Source organism: Bombina bombina, chromosome 5, assembly GCF_027579735.1.
Source record: "Bombina bombina isolate aBomBom1 chromosome 5, aBomBom1.pri, whole genome shotgun sequence".
NCBI classification, from domain to species: domain Eukaryota; kingdom Metazoa; phylum Chordata; class Amphibia; order Anura; family Bombinatoridae; genus Bombina; species Bombina bombina.
In genome coordinates, this window is record NC_069503.1 from 458,459,514 (window position 1) to 458,479,505 (window position 19,992).

General features: G+C 39.5%; 1 protein-coding gene across 1 annotated transcript in view; it reads right to left on the reverse strand.

Annotated features, from left to right (window-relative positions):
- The window catches only part of TNS3 (tensin 3), a 588,043-nt gene that overhangs the window by 444,163 nt on the left and 123,888 nt on the right, over positions 1-19,992 (reverse strand). Inside the window, exons 2-3 of the mRNA XM_053714333.1 lie at positions 9,974-10,085; positions 4,249-4,286 (exon numbers count right to left, since the gene is read on the reverse strand). Of these exons, the coding sequence (XP_053570308.1) occupies positions 4,249-4,286; positions 9,974-10,085 (150 nt within the window). The remainder of the gene's footprint in view (positions 1-4,248; positions 4,287-9,973; positions 10,086-19,992) is intronic.

A 19,992-nucleotide genomic window follows, 5' to 3' on the forward strand; every position in this document is an offset into this window, starting at 1 on the left:
CATGGTCTCATACCAAGACATATACAGATTGGCGTATGCGGGAGCCATATTAGAACCCATTGCAGTTCCTGATATTTGTAAGAAGAACTCCTTCTCAAACTTGAAAAAGTTTTTTTCCAGACAAAACTTCAATAGTTCCAATAGGAACTCAATGGGTGGTCCCGCATACGCCAATGGTTCACTTAGCATGGATCTGACTGCCTGTACACCACCGTCATGAGGGATGACGGTGTACAGGCTATCAACATCCATTGTAACAAGTAGGTCATCTGGACCAAGGTCATTCCAAGCAAGTAACCTACGAATGAGTGAGGGAGAATCAAGTATAAAGGAATATGATTCCTTTACAACTGGCTGCAGGTGGTGATCTATGAAAATGGCCACATTAGAACACAAAGAATCCCGGGCAGACACAATAGGTCTGCCAGGAGGTTTAATCAGAGTCTTGTGTACTTTGGGCAACAGATATAATACCGGAATAACCGGAAAAGTAGTAGTCATGTATTCAAATTCATTTTCATCAATCATACCTGATTCTAGCCCACATTTCAATATAAGATCCAATTCCTTCTTGAATGTATTTATTGGGTTCCCTCTTAGTTTACAATAGATGTGATTATCAGTCAGCTGTCTATAGGCTTCCTCTCTATAGTCAGCATAATTTTGAACCACAATAGAGCCTCCCTTATCCGCCGCATGAATAATGATCGTGTTATCATTCTTTAAACTCCTCAGGGCCACTTTTTCTCCTTTAGTGAGATTAGGAAAAACATTTTCCACTTTAGCCCGTTCACACGTATCATTAATCATGCGTGAGAAACTACGGATAGAAGGGTTTAAGTTGATTGGATCAAACTTACTCTGACTTTTAAACTTACTGACTGTGGTTTGTTCACTATTTTAAAAAAAATCCTTGATCTTAAGCTGTCTCTGAAGTTTGTAAGTTTCAATATTCATGTTGGCTGCTACAGATGTGGGGATTGCACTACGTGCAACAGTATGCTAACAGGGATGTTCTTTCACCACCCACATACTGGGAGAAAGTACAAGATTTTGCACAGATTGTCATGTATGAGTACCTACGTGGTTTACATACTAATGTGCCCATGTTCGCTAGTCTATGTGGGTAAGACCTCCACCACATTTCGCAAGAGGATGGCTAATCATCGCCATGCGATTAGACAAGCGATAGACAAGAAAACATCTGACCAACCGGTTGCCAGACATTTTCTCCAAGCAGGACACACAGTGGCTAGTTTGAGGACTATGCTCATTGATCATGTGCCCCCCTTACGAAGGGGAGGAGATAGGAATACAAGACTACTCCAGGTTGAGACCTCCTGGATTTACCGTCTGGACACAGTGGCTCCTAAGGGTCTGAATATACAAATGGACTTTAATGTCTTCCTCTGAATGAGATGTCCATGATTTATCGGTCTAGGTCATCAATATCTAAGAAGATGGACTGGTCCAGATCACGTATATCCATAAAGTCTCTGAAAGTACTGTGTTCAGTGTATTGCTGTGGCCTTAACAAAAGTTTCTCACTATACTCCATTAGACATAAAAGTTATATGATTTATTGATAATTGTAACTTAACACATTTATTTAGTAAAGTTGACATTATTGATATTATGGATTGAGATAGCAATGGGGTATTGAATAACTTAGTAAACTGTATAAAAATGCAAAGTATGTTAACAATACGCTAAGATGATGTAGATATAAGGTACTAAGTCTGTTTTGAGACCTCAGGTATTTGTAATATTTTTATATAGATTTTAATATGGTGTAGGTTTTTTTGCACTTATATAATTAGATTAGTTACACTTGTAACAGTTAGTCCGGTGTTATCGGAACTCCGGCCACCCAGACATGCGCAGTAGCAGGAGAAACTATGCGCGGTTGGAGCGCAAACGCCATTACGTGATTGAATATGCTAATTAGCCATGCGGTTAGTGAGCTCCTGGACGCATGCGCGTGGTGGGCGGCTTCCGATACACCGGAAGTGACAGGGACGCCTTACAGGTGTATATAGGTGAGTGGTTTTTTTGGTTAGTATTAAGAAACTTCTTTTGGGATAGATATGTTCTGATTACCCATTGACAAAGATACCAACCGGTATCGAAACGTTTGGGGGATTTGTTGATTGATGCTGGATACCTAATAAAGGATATTTGACAAGACCGGAGAGTGAAGCGTTTTCTCTGCCTTCTGGGGTTGAATGGATATTGCTATATGTTTTCTACGCAGCACCCCGGCGGATGCCTTGTGTCACAGTGAGTGCACCTGTTTGGATACTTATATATATATATATATATATAGTACCAAAAATACCATAAGCTAGAAATAGAAATATGTATTTAATAAATAGAACATTCTTCTAGGTGAAGAACATTGGAATTTGAAATATTAATATTTTCTTGTCGGGTTAGCGCACTGCAGAATATGCGCACGGGTTTGCACGCAAGTAGGGTATTAGTCTCCCCACACACACACACGTTTTTACGCTCAGTTGACTTCTATGGGGGAAAAAGTTATTGAGTATGATTTAAGTTCTGTTTTTTACAAATATCAGGTTAGCATGTAAGCGAAAATGGTTTACTTTCAACTTGTAATACAAGCGCAACTAGACGCGCACAAAAAAACTTATAGCGCAGTTAGCGCTCTAGCAGTAGCGTTAAATAACGCTCCACTTGTAATCTGGGCCTATAAATAGTAGACAGAATGGTATAATCAAAAAAATATTAGCCTGAAAATAAAATGCAGATGTATTCTTTTAAATTATATAAGTTGTTTAAATATTGAAAATGTCAGTGTAAAGTTTTAGTGTGGGTAAAAAAACAAAATTGACACCTACATATTATATCCTACGTTTTCCTTTATCTTATTTTCTCTGCTGAGGCCAAATAGGGACAGTTTTAAATGAGCCACTAGAGTGTGCAACAGATGACTGCGTAGAATTTAGCAGTGTTTAGTCTGGAGACGTCACTTATACTTTTATCAAGAATTGAAAAAAACAAAAATAAAAGATCACTAAATTAAAGTAGACTGTAACAATTGATAAATACACAATAAATGATAATGAAAATGCAGATACCCAATACATTAGTAGAGACGGGTATTTGGCAGTTTCGTTTATTGCCGAATGTAGAAGTTAGGGCTGCTTGCGGTTTTTGCCTCTTTTTGGAACAGACTATCTTCTTGTGCAAGTGAAACAGACTAAGATCTGTGCCAATCTAGATCTTAGTGTGTTTCACTTGCACAAGAAGATATTTGATTAAAAAAAAAGCCAAAAACCGCAAGCAGCCCCAACTTCTACTTCTGCAATAAATTAAATTGCCATATTTGGAACAACACTGAAAGTAACATCCTCCTACATTAGCTCGAGTGATACTATTATCGCATGGGTAACCAGACAGAAGACTATTACTCAATGTTTTTATGGAAGAAATACACAGCCTGTAAGCTTATTTTTTGTCTAAGATCTGGTTCATATACGACCATGGTGAGATGCCTAATGACATTTATTGAGGCTTACTATCATGTCCCTTTGGCATCACAGTCAAAATATAAAACCCTTCCTAGGGGAATTTGCCATGATTTTATTTGCATCGATAAACTATAATTACACATTGTCTAAAAGCACCATTAAATACAGTAGAATTGTATAAATCCGCACACAAAAAAAACAAAATAAAAAGTCTACGCAATAGCACATACTTCAAATTTCAAACGGGTAGTAGATATTTTATTCTGGAAAATTTAAAATTGACTCCAGTTTTCCATCCCCCTGTATCATGTGACAGTCATTAGCCAATCACAAAATGCATACACTTACATACTGTGCACTTTTGCACAAAGTCAGTAGATGCTAAAGCTTCAAAAGTGTGCATAGAAAAACAATGTGCACATTTTGAAAATGCAAGTATATTGAAAATTTTTAATTTTACTACACATAATCACTTTACATTAGAATTTTCTGACAGGTTAATGTCAATTTAAAAGATAATATTACATTTTTAATTGGCAAAAAAACAAAACAAATTTTCATTCGTTTTAACAAAAATAAAACATACAAAATAGTTTGTAACGCTAAAACCAATTAGCATCTACAAAGTTTCTGTAATGCTATTTATATGTCCTAAATTTCATTTGAAAACAGAACCACTCCTGAAAGATGCACCCATCACCTCGAAATAATACACATAACACTCGTAAGAATGAAAAATTCCAGGCAAGCTTACCTTGGTCTCACATTTCTTGTGGCAAACATACTTGCAAACTGGAACAAAAAAATTATTTGGGAATTAGAAATAGCACATATAATTTGTGTCTTACAAAGAGGTAACATCACCTCTAATATTGCTTGAGATTGCAGTGGGATAATACCTACTAATAAACAGTAAGGATATTACACATACAAAATGAAAGGATAAATTCCACTATGTTAAAACTCCTCCTTAAAAGGCACAGTAAACACCCTGTAATTAGAAGACATTTCTGTTATATAAAATAATATGTCAGCAAAGTGTAAACATTTTAAAATAAATTAACATTTTCTTTACTGTAATCAGTGGTGGTTAGAACTTATTTTTGGGGGGCTAATGAAGGTGGTGAAAAAGTTGAAAAAGACATAGCACACAATATGTAGACCCCTTTGCAGCTCAACGGGGGTGCTACACATGCATTTGGAAGTTCATAGCACCCCCATCCCCATGACCCATAGAACCGTCACTGACTGCAATTATTTGTTAATGGCCAAACTCCACCTATCACTTGCTTAATTTGGAGGAGCGAGCCTGGGCTTGAGTCACAAAGCTAGCCATTGCTACTATGGACAAGATTGATCAAATTCTGGCAGATATGGGCGTACATCTTCCGCATCGCCTCACCGTATTTATCATTGCACAATACGGCTAGGGTGCAATGCTGCCCCCTGTTCGCACGCAGCCAATTGCAAGCGAGCATGGGACGCCAATCTCCCCTGTTTGGAAAAGTCCAGGGGGATTGAGATAGGCCACATAACAGGTAACGAAGTGGGTTAAGAAGAATAACATAATTTATTCTTACCAGATAAATTCCATTCCTTCCGGATAGGGAGAGTCCACGGCTTCATTCCTTACTGTTGGGAAATACAACACCTGGCCACCAGGAGAAGGCAAAGACACCCCAGCCAAAGGCTTAAATATCCCTTCCACTTCCTCATTACCCCAGCCATTCTGCAGAGGGAACAAGGAAAGGTAGGAGAAACATTAGGGTATAAATTGTGCCAGAAGAATAAAATAAAATAAATAGGAGACCGCCCATAGACAAGAAAAAACATGCGGGGGCCGAGAACTCTCCCTATCCGGAAGGAATTTATCTAGTAAGCATAAATTATGTTTTCCTTCTTAAGATATGGAGAGTCCACGGCTTCATTACTTACTGTTGGGAAAACTATACCCAAGCTCAAGAGGACACCACAACCTGCAAAACTTTTCTCCCGAAAGTTGCTTCAGCCGAAGCAAAAACATCAAACTTGAAAATTTTGAAAAAGTATGTAAGGAGGACCAAGTAGCCAACTTACAAATCTGATCCATAGAGGCCTCGTTTTTAAAGACCCAAGAGGAAGCCACTGCTCTAGTGGAATGAGCCGTTATCCTCTCAGGAGGACGATGTCCCGCTGTCTCGTAAGCTAAGCGGATGACAGTCCTTAACCAAAAAGATAGGGAAGTCGAAGTAGCCTTCTGTCCCTTACACTTCCCGGAACAGACAACAAACAAAGAGGAAGATTGTCTAAACTCCGTAGTAGCCTAAAGAAAGAACTTCAAGGCGCGAACCACATCCAAATTGTGAAGTAAGCGTTCCTTCGATGAAGAATGATTAGGACACAAGAAAGGAACCACAATCTCCTGATTGATGTTGCGATCTGACACAACCTTAGGAAGAAAACCTAACTTAGTACGTAAAACTGCCTTATCTGCATGAAAAATCAGATAAGGGGGCTCACATTGCAAAGCAGAGTTCTCAGAAACTCGCGTGCAGAGGCAATAGCCAATAAAAAGAGAACCTTCCAAGATAACAATTTAATGTCAACGGAATGCAGAGGCTCAAACGAGACCTGTTGCAAAACCCGAAGAACAAGATTTAGGCTCCAAGGAGGAGCCCCAGATCTAAACACAGGTCTGATCCTAATCAGAGCCTTAACAAAGGACTGCACGTCTGGAAGATCAGCCAGTCTCTTGTGCAATAAAACAGACAGGGTTGAAATCTGTCCCCTCAGGGAACTAGCAGAAAGGCACTTCTCCAGCCTCCAGCCCATCCTGGAGAAAAGATAAGAGCCTGGCAACCTTAACTCTTTGCCAGGAAAAAGCACGCTCTTCACACCAGAATAAGTAGGTCCTCCACACCTTGTGGTAGATACGCCGAGTAACTGGTTTATGAGCTTGAATAAGAGTATCAATGACACTCTCACGCAATCTCCATGCAGTCAGACCCATACTTGGACCAGAATATCATCCAAGTATGGGGCTACTGCATTTCCCTGAGTTCTGGCAACAGCTAGAAGAGCCCCCAAAACCTTCATAAAGACTCTTGGAGCAGTAGCTAGGCCAAACGGAAGGGCAATGAAAATGCTGGTCCAGGAATGCAAACCTCAGGAACTGAAAGTGTTGCCTGTGTATTGGAACATGAAGGCAAGCGTCCTTCAGATCTATAGTGGTCATAAACTGGCCTTCCTGAATCAAAGGAAGGATGGACCATATTGTCTCCATTTTGAAGGAAGGGACACTTAGAAATTTGTTTAAGCACTTTAGGTCCAGAATTAGGCGGAAAGTTCCCTCCTTCTTTGGGACCACGAAAAGGTTTTAATAAAACCACAAACCTCTTTCTTTGATAGGCACCGGGACAACAACTCCTAAGGAGGAGAGATCCCAAACGCACCCTAGAAAGGCATCCCTCTTTTCTGGTCTGGTAGACAGATTCGAGAGAAGGAATCTGCCCCTTGGCGGATGAGATTTGAAAAACAGACAGTCTGCCCCCTATGCGATCTGATCCCGGATTGGGGGCCGCCCCTTCATGCCAACTGGTTTTCGGCGGGCTTCTTATTTTGCTTGGATTTATTCCAGGACTGAGCCGGCTTCCAGGTACTCTTGGGTTGCTCGGGCTTGGAGGAGGATTGTTGTCGTTGGGATTTGTCAGAACAAAAGGAAAGAAAATTCAAAGATTGACGTCCCTTGACTTGTTCTTATCTTGCGGTAGGAAGGCACCCTTGCCTCCGGTAACCATAGAAATAATGAAGTCCAGGCCTGGACCAAATAAAATCTTTCCCTTAAAAGGAGTCTGGAAGTCATATCCGCAGACCAAGACTTCAACCAGTGCGCCAGGTGGGCTGAGACTGCATGTTCGCATCACAGATAAAATAATTAGCAATTTTCAGAGCTTTAATTCTGTCTTGAATATCCTCGAGGGGAGACTCCACCTCAATGAGTTCTGACAAAGAGTCGCACCAGTAGGTAACCACTCCGGAACCCGCGGCAACTGCAGCCACCAGTTGAAACAAAAATCCCCTATGTTGAAACCTCTTTCTCAGAAAGGTTTCCATTTTCTTATCCATTGGCTCTCTGAATGAAGAGCTATCCTCAAGAGGTATAGTAGTATGTTTAGCAAGCGTTGAGATAGCACCATCCACCTTAGGAATGTAGCCCCACAAATCCAGCTAAGAGTCCAGGACCTGGAACAACTTTTTAAAAGTAGATGAGGGGGAAAAGGGGGAATAAATTCTTTCCCATTCGTTCTTAATAATGTTCACCATCTTAACCCGGCACAGGAAAAGTCAAAGGAACTTTTCTGTCGTTGTAAACTCTATCTAATTTAGGTATTATAGGTTCTTCAGGCAACGCGGCCTCTGGAACCTCTAACATAGACAGAACCTCCTTTTAAAAAAAAAAAAACAAGTGCTCAATTTTAAATCTAAAGGACGGTTCCTCCGCAGCAGGAGGCTTAGACGCTAAAGGACTCCGACCCAGAAAGTTCACCCTCTGAAGATACAGAGGTTAACTCATCAAATAACTGGGACATAATAGCTAAATCCGATAAATATTTAGATGACTCCGGGTCAAGAGAGCTATGTTTAACCTTTCTCTTGTGTTTGTTAGAGTGAGGTTATGCACTGAGGGCCGCAGACACCGCCATTTGTAACTGCGCAGCAAAGTCCGCAGGAAGAAGGCCTCCTCCGGATGTAGGATTAGATGTGCTACAGGGAACTGCATGTGGAGTGGATAATGTAGCAAGGGTAGTAATCTCACGGGACGCCGAGTCCTGAGAGGTAGAGAGACGGCTCAGAGGGACTAAGAGCCTTAGCAGGCTTGTCTCCCTCCTTAGACTTTATAACGGTGTTAAGGCATGTGGAACATAATTGAGTGGGCGGGAAAACCATGGTCTCCTCACAATACAAAAAGGTATGATTTACTACAGAAGGAGTACCTTCTAACATGTCAGAGTCCTCCATAGCTCAGGTTATACCCACAGGACACAAATAAAAACGTCTTTTATTACAGAAAACTGCACCTTTATACTCCCAATGGCTGGGGCACTCACCACCTCCTAGACCCAGACAGTTAACAGAGGAAGCGCTCTCCTCAGGTTCAAGTCTCAGCCCGGAATGGAGGAAATGAACATAGACCACACCCAGTCACATGGAGTGCAAGACAGTACTTCCCCTGTTATTACAAGGAGCTGTGCAGCACTTTCAAAAAACAAAATTGAAACTTAAAAGTGAAACCTGTTAGTTCCAGCCAAAAACACAGTCTATCAGCCCAGGAAAAAAATCACACAAAGCAGCATGTAAATAATTAATACACTGATTAACCCCCAACTGTTCAATAAACCCCTTTCAGAGGATATTAACCCTGGATCCTATCAAGGTATAAAGGAGCCACACAGTGACCCTGCTATAGTGTTTTATGTGTAAAAATTGAAACAATCTTACCTCCAGGATTCATGCTGTGGAACAGAACACAGCCTCTCAAGTGTGACAGTCTTATAGCAGCGCTCCTGACATGGACTTGAGTGAGAGAAAGCAGGCAGTGAGACTTGTCAACACCGATTGCTTAGGTGCTGTTAGCAGTTGTCTGGATGGTTTTGCAGAAAAAGTTTCCCTGCATCTCCAAACTCTAACTTTCATCAATACTCTCACTGAGAGGTTGACATGACTACTTAAAACTCCAGTCCTATCTCGAAGGGCAGATACTCTTTTTCAGGACTCTCCGAATCTTCTGACACTTCTCTGCCACCTCCTAACGTGACAAATGGCAAAGAATGACTGGGGAAATGAGGAAGTGGGAGGGATATTTAAGCTTTTGGCTGGGGTGTCTTTGCCTCCTCCTGGTGGCCAGGTGTTGTATTTCCCAACAGTAAGGAATGAAGTTGTGGAGTCTCTATCTTAGGAAGGAAAAGGTATTACAGCATATACTCTTGTAATTTGTATATATATATATATATATATATATATATATATATATATATATATATATATATATATATATATACACATACTGCATGTGTGTGTGTGTATATATATATATATATATATATATATATATATATATATATAGTGAGATTTTTTTTGTAAGTTAATGATTAAAAAGTCAAAATAAAATATAGCATACATAACAATTTTTTTTTATTATATTTTTTTTATTTAGGATTAAAAATAAAACAGAACAAATCTTGTCAACCATATAGATATACAGAATACATCTAAATCAAAATTCCAACTTTTGTTAAGTCTACTCAAACAAAAAAAATTAACTCTCATTCTTAGTCCCGGTTCAGTTTGGATGGTTCTGGTGTATTCTTTCATCCATACTTAACAAATGTTAAGATACCAGGTTATATTATTCAAAATGCAAAATTCAAAGTAACCTGGCTATAATTTATGGCATATCAGTTGAAACACGAGAACATACGGTAATTCTTGTAGCTCATTACCTCTGCATGAAATGCCTTGATTGCCCACAGGCTGTTTACAGACGGTACAAAGTTTTGACTTCCTGAAAGATTTCTGCTTGAAAGTGTGGGAACTTGAAGCAATTTCTTCAGGCTGCAAAATTAAAAAATGAATTATTATTTTCATATCCATGTGTTTTTACAAAGAACACTTGAAATGACACACAAAAAAAGTTTAGATATCAAAATATAAACGAGTATGAAATAATCTAAACCTAATATTTCAACGGTTTTAAAAACTGGATACGGTCATAAATATAAATAAAGTTTCAACAAAAAGGGGGAAAAGTATATTGAACACAGTGACTTTATCAACACTGACCCATGAAAAATCTAAATACAAAAAGAAGCATGAACCACTTCTATGAATTAAATAAAATACTGCATTTAATGCACAGAACTGGCAAATATATAGTTGTATACAGACACTTTCCAAGGGTGAGGAAACCAATAAAAAAACATGCCTTAATAATACTGTAATAATTATAAAAAAACTGCTGAATTCCAGGGGTTGGCCTTTGCCCCTCCTGTCCTCAATTGGTAGAAAGACAGCCAGTTTAAAATACTTAGATATATTTGGGTATAAAAACACTACATATATAACAAAGTAGCATCAAACAATACAAACTGAGCCTTTATACACACAGTAACATAACACACATACATATATCACTGTTATATTCACAATATATTCCCAATAACATGAATTTTATAAAGTATATAACTAAAATGAAGCAGAATGCCAAAACATTGACTATGAGAGCACTCAGTTTTCCATAAAACTTGATAGAAAGAAGCCTGTATAATTTGTATACTACTTGATTACTAGAATTACAAGGATACGCCGTAACATTCAAGATGTAATACATTTCCTCTACACCACTGAGTTTCAAAATGGATAATATCACCTAAATTATGTTTTCAGCATGCCAAATATAGAGCTCTGTGATCATGCTCGACCATAGCAATCAATTCCCTATAATGTGACATTTAAGATAAATCCCATATGTCTTAGGTTACCATAATAAACAAAGCATTCTGAAATGACAATTTTGATCAATTTAATTTAAAACAGGTCTTAAATTTGTTTAAAACATGCTATAAGAGAACAGAAATAAAACTGTAAAATTTGGGAAACAAATAATAAGCAATATTCTATAATAATAATCTATAACAATAATAAATGACCTACAATTATAAACTGTTATCCAAATGTACATAGATTATAAAAAATAATGTTTTACAAAAAAAAATAGAAATATAAAAGTTTGAAGATCTCTTCTCACATACACACACATTTTTATATATATATATATACACATACACATATATATATATATATATATATATATATATACATACACACACGCACATATACATATATATATATATATATATATATACATACATACACACAGATACACGCACATATATTTATATATATATATATATATATATATATATATATACATACATACACACACATACCCACACATATTTAAAATGTATTTGTGTGTATATATATATATATATATATATATAATAAATGTACATATATAATGTACATACACATATATACACACACGTACGTACGTACGTACGTACATACACACAATATGTGTAATCCTACCGGCCATACTTGCAACTTCTTAGCAAAATGATTCTGCATTCTGGCCAGATCCAAGAGAAAACAAATTGTAAATCCACCATGTAAAACTTAGATATTTCTGAAGGCAACAAACTCATGCTTCATCTTTTTCTGTGCAAAACATTCCATCTTGTTCAATGCAACCAACTGCAGTTCTGTTCAGGTAGAGAAGTTGCAAACTTAATAATTATGACTTCTGCAGAACAGACCCCCTCACATTTTTTCCTAAGCTAAGGAAATGCCCTACTTTGACCCCTACATATATGGAGCCTAGAAAAAAGAAGTTCAATTAATTGACAACAGAAAGAGTTCTTTATGATGAGCTTGGCCCCCTGGTTACACACAAAAAAATTGTGGAACTGGTCTACAGACAAATTAGTGGGATGCTATTGCAGTTACATTTATCGTCTCCAAATATCTTTCTAACATCTGAATGGTGATTTGTTTTTAAAGATATTGAGATATAGAGCATTATTAAAGAGACACTAAAATCAAAATTAAACTTAAAGTGTATGCTCTTTCTAAATCATCAATTATCAAAATGTGCACAATCTCTTTATAGGCACACTTTGAGGCACCAGCATAGCATGCCTTTGAGCATGTGCAATATTGCATAGTATATATGTATGTGCATTTTGTGATTAGCTGATCGCTGTCACATGATACAGGGGGAGGAAAATGGTATTAACTTTGAAATTTAACAGGAAAAAAATATTTACTACTCGTTGGAAATTCAAAGTAAGTGCTATTGCACTGATTTTTTTATTATGTTTTGCTTATTATACAATTTTACTGCATTCAATGGTGCTTTCAGACAATGTGTAATTACAGTTTATCAACACAATTAAAATCATGCCAAATTCCCCAAGGAAGGTTTTTATATAGTTTTGTTTTTATATTTTGACTGTATAAAAGGGACATTAAAGTAAACCTCACTAAATGTCATTAGACACAATGGTTGTATATGAACCCGATTTGAGCCTGTAAGCTTAGTTTTTACCAATGTATTTCTTCTATAAAAAACAAAATGTATGCTTACCTGATAAATTTATTTCTTTACGGATATGGCGAGTCCATAACGTCCTCAATCACTAGTGGGAATATCACTCCTGGTCAGCAGAAGGAGACAAAGAGCACCACAGCAAAGCTGTTAAGTGTCACTCCCCTACCCATAAACCCCAGTCATTCGACCAAAGGGAAATGGAAAAAGGAACACCACAAAAGTGCAGAGGTGCCTGACGTTTAGTAAAAAAAATAACTAACTTTCTTAAATAAAAGGGTGGGGTTGTGGGTTCACCATATCCGGAAATAAATGTATCAGGTAAGCATAAATTTTGTTTTCTTTCCTAAGATATGGTGAGTCCACAACGTCCTCAATTACTAGTGGGAACGAATACGCAAGCTAGAGGACACAGATGACAAGGGAGGGATAACAAGACAGGCAGGCCTAAACGTAAGGCACCACCGCTTGAAGAACCTTTTTCCCAAAAGAGGCAAAAGTATGCAAATCTGTACCACAGAAGCTTCATTTTTGAAAACCCAAGAAGAGGAGTCAGCCCTCGTAGAATGATCCGTAATTCTCTCAGGAGGCTGCCGACCAGCAGTCTCATAGGCAAAATGAATTATACTTCTCAACCAGAGAGAAAGAGAAGTAGCAGTAGCTTTCTGACCTTTACATTTTCTAGAGAAACAAACAGGGGAGAAGACTAGCGAAAATCCTGAGAAACGCCTGTAGATATAATTTCAAAGCATGCACAACATCTAAGTTGTGCAACAGATGTTAATTAAGAGAAGAAGTATTAGGACAGAGAGCAGGAACAACAATTTCCTGATTAATATTTCTATCTGAAACCACATTAGGGAGAAACCCTAATTTAGATACAAAGAACCGCCTTATCAGCATGAAAGATAAGGTAAGGCAAATCATACTGCAGAGCCGAGAGTTCCGAGACACTCCTGGAATGTGGATGGCAGATAGAAAGCAATTGTGAGCTTCCGCCCACAGAACAATCCAAGCCATCTCCTTCATGGCTAAGGAACTCAAAGTTCTTCCCTGGTGGTTGATGTAAGCCACTGAGGTGATATTGTCCGACTGAAACCTGATGAACCGGGCTAAAGACAACTGGCCAAACCATCAGAGCATTGTAAATCGTGCTTAACTCCAAGATGTTCATGGGGAGAGCAGACAGAGCCCATAGTCCTTGCGCCTTTAACGAGTCCCAGACTGCTCCCCAGTTCAGCAGGCTGGCATCCGTGGTCACAATCAACTAGGAAGGTCTCTAGAAGCATGTGCCCTGAGACAGATGCTCTTGAGAAAGCCACAATGGAAGAGAGTATCTTGTTGACTGATCTAGATCTATCCTCAGAGAGATCCGAATGGTCTCCGTTCCATTGCCTGAGCATGCATAACTGCAGAGCTCTTAAATGGAATCGAGAAAGGGAATGATGTCCATGGAAGCGACCATCAGACCAATGACCTCCATACATTGAGCCACTGATGGCCGAACAGTAGACTGCAGAGAGAGGCAAGAGGAAAGAATCCTTGATTTTCTGACCTCCGTCAGAAATATCTTCATAGAAAGGGAATCTATTATGGTCCCTAAGAATACTACCCTTGTAGTTGGAACAAGGGAACTCTTTTCCAGATTCACTTTCCAACCATGGGAACATTGAAACTACAACAAGATCTCTGTATGAGAGTTTGCTTGTTAAAAAGATGGCGCCTGAACCAATATGTCGTCCAGATATGGCGCTACAGCAATTCCCCGAGACCTGACCACTGCCAATAGAGCCCCCAAAACCTTTGAGAAAACTCTGGGAGCTGTGGAAAGTCCAAACGGAAGGGCCACAAACTGAAAATGTTTGTTTAGAAAGGCGAATCTCAGGAACGTATGATGATCCCTGTGAATGGGAACATGAAGATACGTATCCTTCAGGTCTATGGTTGTCATGAACTGACCCTCTTGGACTAAAGGATGAATGGAATGAATAGTTTCCATCTTGAAGGAAGGTACTCAGAGAAACTTGTTTAGACACTTCAAGTTCAGAATAGGTCAGAAAGATCCCTCTTTTTTGGGATCCACAAATGGGTTGGAATAGAAACCTAGGCCCTGTTCCTGTACAGGAACTGGAACTATCACTCCCAGGGAGAAAAGATCCTGAACACATTTCAAGAATGCCTCTTTATCTGGTCTGCAGATAATCTTGAGAGGAGGAACCTGCCCCTGGGAGAAAAGGTCTTGAATTCTATTTTGTAACCCTGAGATACTATGTCCACAGCACAGGGATCTGGGACATCTCGTATCCATGCTTGACAAAAATGATAAAGTATGCACCCTACTTGATCCGATCCTGGATCGGGGGCAAACCCTTCATGCTGACTTAGACTCAGCTGCGGGTTTCTTTGATTGCTTCCCCTTGTTCCAAGACTGATTGGGTCTCCAAGAGGACTTGGACTGCTCCTGCTTTGGAAGAAGAACAAGGGGAAGACTTTCCTCTGAAGTTACGAAAGGAACGAAAATTACTCAGACGTCCTTTAGGTCTACTCTTCTTATCTTGTGGAAGTAAAGACCCTTTTCCACCCGCAATATCAGAATATATTTATGCCAGACCGGGTCCAAACAAAGTCTTACCCTTGAAAAGAATCGCCAGAAGCTTGACCTTAGAGGAAACATCAGCTGACCAAGATTTCAGCCACAATGTCCTACAGGCTAACACAGTGAAGCCAGATATCTTGGCTCCCACTCTAATAACTCGCATGGTAGCATCGAAATAAAAGAATTGGCTAACTTAAGAGCCTTAATCCTGTCTTGTATCTCATCCAAGGAAGTCTCTACCTGAAGAGAATCAGACAAGGCTTCAAACCAATAGGATGCCGTGCTTGTCACAGTGGCAATACGTACTGCAGGTTGCCATTGGAGACCTTGATGAACATATATCTTCAAATAAGCCTCCAGCTTTTTGTTCATTGGATCCTTAAAGGAGCAGCTATAATAAATAGGAATAGTAGTTCTCTAAGCCAGAGTAGAAATGGCTCCTTCTACCTTAGGCACTGCGTGCCATGGCTCTTTAATGGAGTCAGAAACAGGAAACATCCTTTTAAAAATAGGAGATGGGGAAAAGGGTACCCCTGGCTGTGTAATAATCTCCGTAGCCCGTTCTGGAACAGGAAACCCCTCCACAGAGGAAAGAACATCAAAGTAACTATTAAGTTTACTAGATTTCTTAGGGTTGACAACAACAGGAGTATCTAAGTAGTGCAAAGTAGCCAAAACTTTAACAGTACACAAAGGTGTTCAAGCTTAAATCTGAAGGATACAACTTCAGCATCAGAAGAAGGCATTATACTGTCCGAATCTGAGATTTCACCCTCAGAGGCTACCAACGTATCTTCCTCCTCAGATCTATGAGGGGGGGCAACCTGGGTAGTAAGAGTTGGAACAGAAACCTTGATATCTGAAGCTCTAATTTTCCTTTTGCGTTTTCCCTTTAACATAGGAAAAGCAGCTAATGCCGCAGATACCGCTTTAGATACCTGGGCAGCAATTTCTGCTTGCAAATAAACTCCTCCAGGAAATTTAGATGAACCACAGGGCACTGCATGTGATGCCATTGAGGCTTGAGACGTTACAGGAGAAGGCTGTGGCATTGCCTGAACAGCATCATCCTGAGAGAAATTTGGCTCAGCAACAAACCAAAAAAATTCTTTACACTGCAATGTCCTCAACACATGAGGAACAAAATTGCATAGGAGCAGTAATTTGGGCTTCCAAACGCAAAAGGCACCGATTCATGATAGCAGACTCCTGCTCCATGTCAGACATGACCCCAGATGTTCTACCACTTTAAAAACTTGCACAATAAAAAGAGAGTTTAGAATTTGTATTGTATATAAACCTCAGCTTAGTATTAATACCAGTTTAAACCGATTTATGCAAAATGTGAGTGCAAAGATACGGTCAAGGAAACGCTCAGAAAACCTCCCCACCTCAGCCTTGACTGAGGTGCCTACTTGCCCTTCTGCCTTTCTCCCCGGTATTAAACTCCCAGGGTAGGAGGAAGATCGTACAAGATTGCTGCTGAAATCCTAGCCGTCACCGCTCCGAATGCAAGTAACAGGAGTGTCACGTGACCGGCGTAACTGGCTGCACCACAGAAGGCGCGAAAAAACAAGCCACCTCTTCCTGGTTACACTGTGAAGTCTAGTTTCACTCAGAGACTTCTTCCAGCGTGTAACCCATTTTTGCGGCTAAATGATCCAGGTCGGATCGCAAACAGATTAGCGATGTAAAACACAGCAAACCCCTATTAAAATGAGTAAGGTTTTCTAATCCCTTAATGTTTAAGGTCTCTTATAAACATGCATTAGCGCTGTGAATAGTTCTCTTACAATCATAACAATAAATACTCCAAGGGATGTAAAAAGAGCTAAATTAAACACTTTTTCACACAAAGGAGTTAGTCTCTTCAACTCATACCTATAAAGTGCCTGCCCCATGCCAAAATGAAATCCCATACTAAGGATTATATGTCCCAATCAAATGATGAAGGAATCCTCTAGGTGCATAGTCTCCCAACTTAGAAGACAAAAGCACTTACCTGCTAATCTACTGGCAGTCTGGCAGGTAGACAGCTCTCCAGGTATGAAAGGACACATCCTCCTCACAGAGACCTGTGGACAAAGAAAGAACAGAGTAAACTTACTCTGGCTTTCTATACTAGGGAAGCAAATTTTTAGGAAAACACAGCAAGACCCACCTTACAAGTTCCTAACTGCTTTAAAGTCACCACTGCCCTACTGAAGAGACCAACGTGGAGTACAGCTAGACCAAAAAATATTGCTTGTAGCGAAAACTATCCAATTTTCTTCAGACACCAAAACTTCACCTCCTCCATTGACGAAGGCAAAGAGAATGACTGGGTTTTATGGGTAGGGAAGTGACACTTAACAGCTTTGCTGTGGTGCTCTTTGCCTCCTCCTGCTGGCCAGGAGTGATATTCCCACCAGTAATTGAGGATGTTGTGGACTCAGTCACCATATCTTAGGAAAGAAACATTATTGAGTAACAGTCTTCTGTCTGGTTACCCATGAGATAATCACTCAAGAGTCAATGTACTGACTATCTGCATTTTCCATTCAGTGAGTGTGGGTATACATGGACTCTTCCAGTTTCTACGTATCAACTGTTTTGCACTATTTATAAATATTTTGTATAGTCTAGATCTGAGTTGTCTTATTAAATAGAAAATGTTTTTTGTTGTGTTTGTTTCCCTAAATCTACAGTCAAAACAAAAAGGGATAATCCTTGTATAAATTGAAGACTTTAGGTAGTTTTATATTCCTTTGATGTGCACATAGGGGCTCCCATGAGCTTCTACTCAAAGTAATGCATATTTATTCATGCAAGGTGATCACTATTACCACTTAAATAGGGGCTTATGGGGGTCACTAGAACTTTTGATAGCTTAGAAGTGTAAATATGCAATTGCCTTTCAAGTGGGGGGTCTTGGGTGTTTCTAGGGCTTAAAGGGACAGTATACTAAAAACATAAATTATGCTTACCTGTTAATTTCATTTCCATCGAGGGAAGGAGAGAGTCCACGGCTTCAATCATTACTATTGGGAATTAAGAACCTGGCCACCAGGAGGAGGCAAAGACACCCCAGCCAAAGGCTTAAATACCTCCCCCACTTCCCTCATCACCCAGTCATTCTGCCGAGGGAACCAGGAACAGTAGGAGAAATATCAGGGTATAAATGGTGCCAGAAAATGAATACATTTAGGTCCGCCCATCGGAGCCGTGGACTCTCCTCCCCTTGATGGAAATGAAATTATCAGGTAAGCATAATTTATTTTTTCCATTTAAAGGGGAGGAGAGTCCACGGCTTCAATCATTACTATTGGGAACATATACCCAAGCTCTAGGACACTGAATAAAACCGGGAGGGTAAAAGGCGGACCCTTTTCAGAGGGCACCACAGCCTGCAAAACCTCTCCCCCACGACCACATCCAGGTTATGAAGTAATCGCTCCTTAGAAGAAGGGGGGTTAGGACACAAAGAAGGAACAACTATTTCCTGATTGATGTTACGGTTAGACACCACCTTGGGGAGAAACCCCAACGCAGTGCGAAGTACAGCCTTATCCACATGAAACACCAGATAGGGAGGATCACTTTGCAAGACAGCTAGTTCAGATACTCTGCGTGCCGATGCAATAGCCAACAGGAAGAGAACATTCCAGGACAGAATCTTAATGTCTAAGGAATGCATAGGTTCAAACGGAACCCTCTGCAAAACCATTAGGACCAAGTTTAAGCTCCAAGGTGGAGCCGACTGTCTGAAGACAGGCCTGATCCTAGACGGAGCCTGAACAAAAGATTGGATGGATAACCTCACTAAAGATATTGGTCTTATGTTTTCTGAACTTTCTGATCTGAATGATCCGATTTCTCTTCAGGCACTCACACTTAGACAACAAAGCACACATAATTCATTACCACTTATAAACACCACACTTAAAGACAAATCACACTTCTATCCAGTACAAAGTAGAAGTGAACCTATTGAAATGTTTCAACAACTGGTAGAACAAAATTGCACTATTCCAACAGTGATTCTTTCAAAGATAACCTTACCATAGGGGAGAGAATCAGTACAAACCCTAAAAATGAATCCTGACATAGTCATTACTCCAGCTGACAAGGGAGGGGCCATAGTAATTGTGAATAAAACTGTCCCAACTAACAGACACCAAAACGTATCAAAGATTAACCTTCAACCCAACAAACAAATTTAAACATGAACTTCGCACCCTGTTAGATACAGCTTGTGAAGAAGGACTAATCACATCACAATTTGTACAATATTGTGTAGTAGAACATCCCACTGTCCCAACTTTTCACATAGTCCCCAAAATCCACAAAACTCTTGACAAGCCTCCAGGGAGGCCCATAGTGGCCAGTAGGGGATCCCTATGCGAGAGGCTGGGAGACTGGCGCTCCTCAACCAATAGTTAGATCCTTACCAGGATACATTAGAGACAGTACACACTTGATTAATAAGATAGAAACAATCAAAATGGCATAACAACTACAAATGGTTGACTATAGATGTCTCCTCATTATACTCTAGTATCCTAGAACGATACACAGATTTTCTGAGTACTTTTATAAAACTCCTGATTGAAGTAACAAAATATCTTTAAACTCATAATTACTTTGTATTTGAGGGCATTTATTATTACCTCCAAAGATGTGGTACAGCTATAGGGCAAAATTTGCCCCCTCCTATGCTAACTTATACATAGGATATTTTGAGACCACCCACATCTTTGGAGGTGATTGCCATCTCA